The sequence below is a fragment of the Nothoprocta perdicaria genome, unplaced genomic scaffold (genome assembly GCF_003342845.1).
Source record: "Nothoprocta perdicaria isolate Ctin4 unplaced genomic scaffold, notPer1 scaffold_509, whole genome shotgun sequence".
Classification (NCBI taxonomy): domain Eukaryota; kingdom Metazoa; phylum Chordata; class Aves; order Tinamiformes; family Tinamidae; genus Nothoprocta; species Nothoprocta perdicaria.
This window is the reverse complement of record NW_020455765.1, coordinates 54,635-64,603: the sequence shown is the minus strand read 5'-3', so window position 1 is coordinate 64,603 and position 9,969 is coordinate 54,635. Positions and strand designations below refer to the sequence as shown.

Here is a 9,969-nt window from a genome sequence, read left to right as displayed (position 1 = left end):
TTTGCAGAATGCACGGTGCAGTTAGCAAAACACACAGTGCAATTTGCAGAACTCATGGTGCGCCCCACAGAATGCACAGTGCAACTAGCAAAATGCACAGTGCAACTAGCAAAATGCACAGTGCAACTAGCAAAATGCCTGCTGCAATTAGCAAAATGCACAGTGCGATTTGCAGAACTCACGCAGCTGACACCAGCTCCGCTGCCCAGAGCTGCCCCAGGCCTGGCGCCCAAACACGGGGCGAGGGGGAGAAAGAAGTAGGGTGCAGCTAGCAAAAGGCACAGGGCAATCTGCAGGATGCACGGTGCAACTTGCGGAATGCACGGTGCAATTAGCAAAACACACAGTGCAATTTGCAGAATGCACGGTGCAATGTGCAGAATGCATGGTGCAATTAGCAAAATGCACAGTGCAATTTGCAGAATTCATGGTGCAACCAGCAGAACGCATGGTGCCGTAAGTAAAATGCCTGGTGCAATTAGCAAAATGCATGATGCAATGACCAGAATGTGTGTATAATAAGCAAAAAATACAGTCCAATTAGCAAAAGGCACGGTGCAGTATCAGAAGGCATGGTGCAAGAAGCACAATGCCCGGTGCAACTAGCAAAATGCACAGTACAAGAGTGCAATTAGTGGAATGCACGGTGCAATGAGCAGAATGCATGAGGAAAAGTGTGACGACAGAAATGCAGAGTGCCACCAGCAAAGCGCACGGTGCAATAAGCAAAATGCACGGTGCAATTACCCAAATGCAAGTGCAATTAGCCAGATGCACGTGCAAGTAGCAAAATGCCCGGTGCAACTACCGAAAAAACCATGATGCAATGCAAGAAATGCAGGGTGCAAGGTGCACATGGCAAAATGCACGGCACCGCTGCAGAAGGGCACACGTGGCGCATGCAGCAAAGTGCACCGTGCAGTGGTGAGATGGACACTGCATTTAGCAAAATGCACGGTGCAACCATATCACAAAATGCTCTTGCTTGCCCGATCCGCTGGGCTTTACCCCCAAAAAAGGCACCTTCGTGGGAGCAGTTGTTGTTGAGGGCGGGCGGGAAGGCGTGCAGCTCCCGCAGCACGATGGGCTCCGTGCCCCCGCCCGCCAGCTCCGCCTCGGCCTCGTCCTCCTCCTCCTCCTCCTCCTCCTCGTCTTCGGCCTCGGCATCGGCCTCGGGGTCGGGCGAGCTCTGCATCAGCTCCTCCAGCTCCTCGATGACCTGTGGGGCACGTGGGGGATGATGCACACCTAAATTTGCGCGTGCACCCAAATTTGCACCTGCACCCGTATTTGCACCCGCACCCATATTTGCACCCGGCATTTGCACCCACATCTTATGCACCCGTGTTTGAACCACCAGGAGCAGCATGTGCCCCCAAATTTGCTCACTCTGGTACCTGCGACCTCCATCCCACGTCCCCAGCCCTACTTCCCACCTTCATCTTCATCAACGCTTGCAAATTGCAACCCCTGTGGCCCAAAACTCTGGATTTGGCCCTTTTTTTTGGGTGCTTTGGGACGATGCTGTGGGTCCCTGGCCGGCGCTGGGGACACGTGGGGTGCACGGGTACCTGCTCCGCTGTCAGCAGCGGCTCCTCGTTGATGCCCGAGTCCTGCTCGCTCCTCTCGGTGAGCTCCTCCTCGTCATCCTCATCCTCCTCTTCCTTCCCGCAGAGCTGTGGGGACACATGGGATGTGGGGACACGGGTGGCACGGCCACCCGGAGCAGCCACGGAGAGGGATGGGAGCCCCAAGGGTGGACGTGGATGTGGGATGGGGATTTGGGATGGGAAGAGGCTGAACAGGGACATGGGATGTGGAGAGGTTAGATGAAGATGTCAATGGAGATGTTGGATGGTAGATGTTGGAGAGGGCAAAGCTGGAGGGGGATATTGGATGGGGAGAGGTTGGATGGGAACCTGGATGAGAGGCCTGGACAGGGACACGGGTTGGGTGCATGGGGAATATTGGATGGGGAGAGGTTGGACAGGACAAGCCCATGGATGTGACACTGGAAGAGGCTGGATGAGGAAATGTGGAAGGGGGAGAAGTCAGATGGGAACATGCTCGACATGGACATGGAATGTAGAGATGATGGGGAGAGGTTGGACAGGGACACTGAATGGGGAGAGTAAGTTAAAGAGGACTTGGACAGGGACACGTGATGCAGAGATGTTGCTGGGACACTGGATGGATTGGTTGTGGACACGTTGGATGGGGACATGGAGAGGTTGGACAGAGGTAGGTTGGATGGGGACATGAGATGAGGAGATCTTGGGGGGACACTGGATGTTGAGAGGTTGGATGAGACCATTGGATGGGGAGATGCTGAACGGGATGCTGGGGAGATGTTCCATGGGATGGCGATGTGGGATAGGGAGGCGCAGAGGTGGAAAAGAAGGAGGTTGAACAGGGACATGGGATGAGATGTGGGAAGGGGACATGGGATGGGGAGAGGCAAGAATGGGATGGGGACACTGGACAGGTTGGATGGGGACCTGTGATGGGGACAATGGATCCTCTAGATCCACCTCTAGATCATCTAGATCCATCTTCTAGATGCTGGTCAAGGGCATGGGATGAGGATGCTGGATGGGAAGTTGTTGGATGGGCCATTGGATCCGTTCTTCCTCTGCCTGTGATCACCAATTTCCCTTTTTTTCTCCCCAAAACCCACCACCTCGACCCAGCAGAGCCTCAAGCGCTCCTGTTTTGGTGTACTTTCCACCCAAAAGGAGATGCCACCATCCAAAAACGACGGAAAACGATGGTTTGGGCTGATCCGAAGATCCCCCTCCCTGACCGTCGCCAGGCTTGGGAGTGGATTGACAGCTGTCAATCATCACGGGGGGAAATTGGGGGGGGCGGAGGAGGTTTTGGGGGGTCCGGGGCCTACCTGGGTGTCGCTGTCACTGGGGGCTTCGGTGTCGGGGAGCAGCCAGCGCCGGGGGGAGCCGGGGGGGGCAAAGCCGTCGGTGAGGGCGTCCCACACCCTGCGGGACGGGAGGCCCCGAAACGCCCATGAATCCCCCCAAAAAACACCCTGGAACACCCCCGACTGCCCCACGTCCTGTCAGCCCCCCCCGAAGATCCTAAAATGCCCCAAATGTTCCCTTGAGATGCCAAAAAATCCCCCCTCCAGCGGCCAAAGGTCCCCAAAACCTTCCTTGGTGCTCCAAAACACCCCAAATAACCATAAAATACTGCCTCAAAACGTCCCAAAACACCCCAAAAGGGCACCCTGAAAGACCCCCAAATGCTAATGCCCCAAATTATCCCTGAATTGCCTCAAAATGCCACCCTGGTTCACCTCGAATTCTCTTGATTACAGTCCCAAAACACCCTCAAATTGCCCCAAAACACAGCCCCAGGACTTCAAAATGGGTGTCTGAAAAGCTCCTTAAAACACCCTCAAATGTTCTGAAATACCCCCAAAAGACTCCCAAAATCTCAGAAGTTTCCCCCAAAATAGTCCCCAAAAACCCCCAAACACACCAAAATGCTGCCTTAAAGCAGAGACCCAAAACACTCCTAAATATCCCTGAAACTGCCCAAAATATCCTAGAAATTGCACTAAAACATAAGCGACAGCCCCAATGACCCAAAATGCAAAAAAAAAGAGTCCAAATTTACCTAAAACAGCCTAAAATGCCCTGAATTGGGCCTCACTGCTCTCCTTTGCCCCTGTGTTCCTGAGGCCGGGCTGATTTTGCCCAGTTTCATCCCAAAAATGAGGGAGGGGAGAGAGGAATGAAATGGGGATAGGGGGAAGAGGGGAAAATGGAGGAAAGAGGGGGAAAAAAAAGGAAGAAAAAGGAAAATAGGAAAACTAGGGGGAAAAGGGTGTAAAAGGGTAAAAAAGATGGATAAGGGGGAAAAATAGGGAAAATAAGGGGGGAAAATAGGGAAAATAAGGGGGGAATATGGGAAAAATATACCAAGGAAATATAGGAAAAGAAGAAAAGAGTGAAAAAAGGGAAAATGAAGGAAAAGATGGAAAAAGGGAAATGGAAGCAAAAAGATACACAGTGAGAAGAGGGAAAATGGGGGAAAAGGAAGGAAGGAAGGAAGGAAGGAAGGAAGGAAGGAAGGAAGGAAGGAAGGAAGGAAGGAAGGAAGGAAGGAAGGAAGGNGAAGGAAGGAAGGAAGGAAGGAAGGAAGGAAGGAAGGAAGGAAGGAAGGAAGGAAGGAAGGAAGGAAGGAAGGAAGGAAGGAAGGAAGGAAGGAAATCTCCCTGACCCTAATTTAGGGCAAACTCACCGATTTCCCCCTTTTTTCCCCAAACTGGTGCTTTTTTCCAGGTTCTCCCTAAATGGCTCATATTCACCCCAGAACACTTCCCTCTGCCTCAAATCACCCACCGCCAAACAGTCATTTTTATGGATTAATTAACCAAAAAAAAAAAAATCACGTTAAAAACACATATTATATAATATATAAATAAATAAAAATATATTAAAGTATGTAAATATACAATTTATATTTAAATATATAGAATTATGCAAAAAAAGGTATAAAAAGAAAATAACAAAAATGCAATAAAGCAGGAACAAGAGAGAAAAAAACCAATAATTAGCCCCTAAATTGGCTTTTTTCCTGGTCTTAAAGGGCCAGCGTCCCACAGGACCAGCTGCTGCTGGTGATTTTTGAGGCAATTCCATCCACAACTGGTTAATAATTAGGGGAAAAAACAGCATTTTCAGCCTTGGCCCATCCCCCTCGTGCACACAGGGCTCTTTGAAAAACGGGATTAAAAAAAAAAAAGCCCTGTTTTGCCCAAACCTCCCCAAAACAACATGCTCTAAGCGGCACAAAGCGGCGACAGCGGCGCTCTGGGAACGAAGCCAAAATCGCGTTTTTTTTCTGGCAAAATCCCTCTGATTTGGCCACTTAAGAAAAAAGCCATTGGACTAACATGTTTTTGGCTAAAAAAAGCCCAAATCTGGGGCAATTTGGGGTGAAAAGTGATGGTGTCACTTGTGAAGAAATGAGCACCTGGGGCTGCAACCCCCCGGCTCAATCCCCTTGTATGGAGGGAGCACAGATGCTTCAGCCCCGCAAAATGGGCACAAAACAGCCTTTTTTGGCCAAAAGAGCAAAACTAGCAGAAATCGGAGCGAAAATCGCGCGTTTTCACACAAATACCGCTGGGCCAAGAGGTGACGCATTTCATGGCTGGGGCTACTCATAGTTTACTACACCGGGACCTACAACAGGACACACAGTTTACTACAACGCTACTTGTAGTTTAACTACAACGCTACTTATACTTTACTACAACGCTACTTACACTTTACTACAATGCTACTTGTAGTTTAACTACAAAGCTACTTACCCTTTACTACAAGGTTACTCATACTTTACTACAATGCTACTTGTAGTTTAACTACAACTCTATTTACACTTTACTACAATGTTACTCATACTTTACTACAGTGCTACTTGTAGCTTAACTACAACACCACTTATACTTTACTACAACATTACTTATACTTTACTACAATGCTACTTGTAGTTTAACTACAATGCTACTTATACCTTACTACAATGTTACTCACACTTTACTACAATGCTACTTGTAGTTTAACTACAAGACTACTTATACTTTACTACAATGTTACTTATACTTTACTACAACACTACTTATAGTTTAACTACAATGTTACTTATACTTTACTACAATGCTACTTATACTTTACTACAATGCTACTTATAGTTTAACTATGCTACTTATAGTTTACTACAATGCTACCTATACTTTACTACAATTCTATACAGCTTACTACAACATTACTTATACTTTACTACAATGCTACTTATAGTTTACTGCAACACTACTCACAGCTCACTACACAACTCGTAGTTCACTACAATGGGACTCACAGTTCACGCCAAAGCAACTCGGTTCACTACAAGGGCACCCATCATTTACTACAATGCGACCCAGTTTACTCCAGTGCAACTCCTCGTCTACTACAGTGCTACTTAGTTCCCTACTCACGTTTCACGCCAAGGGGACTCGTGGTTCCCTCCAACGGGACTTGTAGCTTCCTAAAATGGGATTCGGAGTTTACTACACCACGACTTGTAGTTCACTACAACGGGACTCAGTTTACTACAACAGCTTTAATGCTACTTTTACTAATACTATACTTTTACTCATGATTATAGGTTGCTATGATGTCACGCAGTTCACCACTACTCATGGTTCCCTGCAACGGGACTCAAAGACTGCTTCATAGTAACTCATACTTTACTCCGAAACAACTCATTTCCCACAACAGGACTCAGCTTATTGCAATGTTACACATAGATTACTCCACTGGGACTCACAGTTTACTACAACTGCACTCCTAGTTCACTCTAAAGCAATTCCTGGTTCACGCCACCACAATTTACTACAAGACTCACCACCAAGTACCCAGAGTTTACTCCACTGCTCCTCACAGTTTACTCTGCTGTTACTCACAGCTCACACTGCCTGTACTCAGCTGACTCTACTAGTACTCAGTAGCTCATGCCACCGTCACTCATATTTCGCATCACCCCTACTCACTGCTTGCTACGCTACTCTAGCTTTACTACGCTGTAACTCAAAGCACCAATGAGGACACCAACGCTACTCCAGAGTTTGCTCCACCGCTACTCAGAGTCCACTCCACTGCCAAGGTCCCACCACCAGGCCATGGTGGTAGGACTGGCTGGGTGCACCGCTGGCTTACGAGGACCTTCCTCCCTCCGAGGGCCTTACTCACTCCTCGTCCTGGAGGCGCTCCTCCTCCTCCTGGGCCTGCAGGTGGCCCCGCACGGGCGCCAGCGCCTCGGTGGTGGCGTCGTAGTTGCGGAAGCAGACGGTGAGCTTCTCGTCGAACTCCTGCACCAGGTCCTCCATGGACTTGAAGCTCATCATCTCGGCCGAGAAGCTCTCGAGCTCGGCCAGCGCCGGGTCCGCGGGGCCCCGTGGGGAGCCCCCGCCGCCGCCGCCCCCGCCGGGGCCCTCCTCGAACTCCTCCTCCAGGCTCACCAGGGGCGCCTCCATCCTCGCCGCTGCCTGCGTCGCCGCCTTAGCTGTCGGGAGAGGGTCCCCGTGAGGCCCTTGGGGCTCCCTAAGCCCCAGGAACCTGTGGTGGCCTCGTAGGGACCTGCTAGTATCCCTGTAGCAACCTAGTAGTGACCTACCTGGCGGGAACTTGGTAGCAACCCAACAGCAACCTAGTAGTAACTTTGCTGGTAGGGACTTGGGAGCAACCTAGTGGTGATCTCCCTGGTTGGGACTTGGGAGCAACCTAGTAGTAACCCAAGAGCAACCTAGTAGTGACCTACCTGGTAGGGACTTGGGAGCAACCTAGTAGTAACCCAAGAGCAACCTAGTAGTGACCTACCTGGTAGAGACTGGGTAGCAACCTAGTAGTAACCCAAGAGCAACCCAGTAGTGACCTACCTGGTAGAGACTGGGTAGCAACCTAGTAGTAACCCAACAGCAACTAGTAGTGACCTACCTGGTAGGGACTCGGTAGCAACCTAGTAGTAACCCAAGAGCAACCCAGTAGTGACCTACCTGGTAGGGACTTGGGAGCAACCTAGTAGTAACCCAACAGCAACCTAGTAGTGACCTACCTGGTAGGGACTTGGGAGCAACCTAGTGGTGATCTCCCTGGTTGGGACTTGGGAGCAACCTAGTAGTAACCCAAGAGCAACCTAGTAGTGACCTACCTGGTAGAGACTGGGTAGCAACCTAGTAGTAACCCAAGAGCAACCCAGTAGTGACCTACCTGGTAGAGACTGGGTAGCAACCTAGTAGTAACCCAACAGCAACTAGTAGTGACCTACCTGGTAGGGACTTGGTAGCAACCTAGTAGTAACCCAAGAGCAACTAGTAGTGACCTCCCTGGCAGGGACTCGGTAGCAACCTAGTACTGCCCTAGTAATGAGCTGCTAGTTTCTTAGTAGAAGCCCAAGACTGAGCTGCTGGTATATTCTGGGTATCTCAGCAATCCTCCAAGAGCATCACAAAACTCTCCTTTATTTTTTCTACTGTCCTAGGAGTATCCCTGTAGTATCTTCATAGTGTGCCAGAAGTATTTCAGCAGGACCAGCAATGTCCTAGTTTAGATCCTTAGTTCTACTAAGAGAACTGCAGAGCTATAGTAGTAGTATCGGCAAAGCATGGCTCTCTCCAGACAACTGGTAGTATCCTTGGGGTAACCTTAGAGCATGCTAGGAGTATCCTGATAGTATCACAGGTCTATCCCGAGAGTATCTTAAGAGCATTGGGAGAGTTATCTCAAGAGTATCCCAATAGTGTCTTAGGAGTATGCCAATAGTATCGTAGGGCTATTCCTTAGGGAATTACCTAAGGGATACTCTTAGGGAATTCCTTGGGGTCAGGAATTTCATAGGAGTAAACTCAAAGTACCTTAGGGACACTGTGAGAGTACTTAGAGAGTACTCCAGCAGTATCTTAGGAGTATCATGATGGTGCCTTATGGGTATCCTGATAGTAAGTTTAGAGAATCCAAAGAATATCTTAGGAGCAACCCCATAGTAACTTAGGAGTGTCCAGGTAGTATCTATACAAGAACCCTGAGAGTAACTATGGAGCATCCCAGTAGCATCTTAGGAGCACCCCAATGGTCTCCGAGGCGTATCCTGATAGGAATTTTACAACATCTCGGGATTACTCCAGGTTCACCACCACAGAGCCTTAGGGTTATCCTGGTAGTATCTTGGAGGCGGTATGGTAGTTACCCTACAAATACCCTGAGTATCTCAGGAGTAACCCAGGAATAACCCCGTCCTAAGCGACCTCACTGCTAGGAAACAGCCCCGTCCTACTGTTGCTATAGGGTGGTGACTGCAGTCAGCTTTTGGGGGAAAAAAAGGTCAAATTGGGAAAATCGTTGTTGCTTTTTTTTCTGGATTGCAGAGGGTGCAACCCCCTTTCCAAGCGCCACGCAAGCGTTCTGCAAGCCCGGTGCACCCGGCACGTAAACCCCGTGCAAGCCACGAGCAACTGCAGTGCAAACCCGGTGCAACCCCAGTGCAACCCGCATGCAAAGCTGGCGCAACCGCTCCGCAACCCGCATGCAACCCCCGGTGCAAGCCCAGTGCCACCGCCCTGCAAGCCCCACGCAAGCCCAGCACAAGCCCATGCAAACCCAGCGCTACCACCGAGCAAAACCAATGCAACCGCTTTGCAACCCCCCACTGCACCCGCTTTGCAATTCCCGTGCAAACCCCGTGCAACGCCCGTGCAACCGCCAGTGCAACGCTACGCAAGGCTTTTTTTTTTTGCAATCCCCATGCAAGCTAAGCGTGGTTCCACGCAATCCTGGTGCAATCCCCACGCAGGCCCTGTGCAAGCCCTGCACAACGTCCCCCTGCGCGAGCGCCGTGCAAGCCGCCCGTGCCAGCCACGCAGCGGGACCCCGGCGGGCGCTGCTGACTCATCCGCAGCGGCGCAGCTGCAGGGGCCGTGCAGGGCATGCATGCAGATGCACCCGGTGCAAGCTCCCCCCGAGCCGTGTGCGTGCTCCGGTGCATGCATGCAGACTAGCGACGCGCGCGCACCCTTGCACTGCACCCGCGGGGCTGCATTGACCTTGGGTGCATCCCCGCACGTAGGCACCTGGGTGCTGCGCGCCGCCACTGCTGCACCGTGCGTGTGCATGCAGCCCTGCATGCATGCACCAGCGCGCGCCTGCACCCGGGCACGCGTGCGTGCATGCAACACCGGGCATGCATGCACCTGTGCATGCAGCCCCCATGCATGCAACCCCTCCGTGCATGCACCACCTGCCTCTTGCACGCATGCCCCCCTGCACTTTGCAAGGTGCACCCTGCACTCACCCCCGCTGCCCTGCACCCCCCCGTGGTTGCATCCCCCATTGCGGCCCCCCCAAAGCCCCCCTTGCCTCCTCCCCCCGCACCCTGCATTGCATCCCACCAGGCCCCACGGCTGCGGGGCTG

At 51.2% G+C, this 9,969-nt stretch overlaps 1 protein-coding gene across 1 annotated transcript in view; it reads right to left on the bottom strand.

Annotated features, from left to right (window-relative positions):
• LOC112954781 (fasciculation and elongation protein zeta-1-like) overlaps window positions 1–7,054 on the bottom strand; it is a 13,125-nt gene extending 6,071 nt beyond the window's left edge. The window contains exons 1-4 of the mRNA XM_026048034.1: window positions 6,756–7,054; window positions 2,897–2,993; window positions 1,572–1,676; window positions 1,009–1,219 (exon numbers count right to left, since the gene is read on the bottom strand). Of these exons, the coding sequence (XP_025903819.1) occupies window positions 1,009–1,219; window positions 1,572–1,676; window positions 2,897–2,993; window positions 6,756–7,039 (697 nt within the window). The 5' untranslated portion in view covers window positions 7,040–7,054. The remainder of the gene's footprint in view (window positions 1–1,008; window positions 1,220–1,571; window positions 1,677–2,896; window positions 2,994–6,755) is intronic.
• Window positions 7,055–9,969: the final 2,915 nt, after the last annotated feature.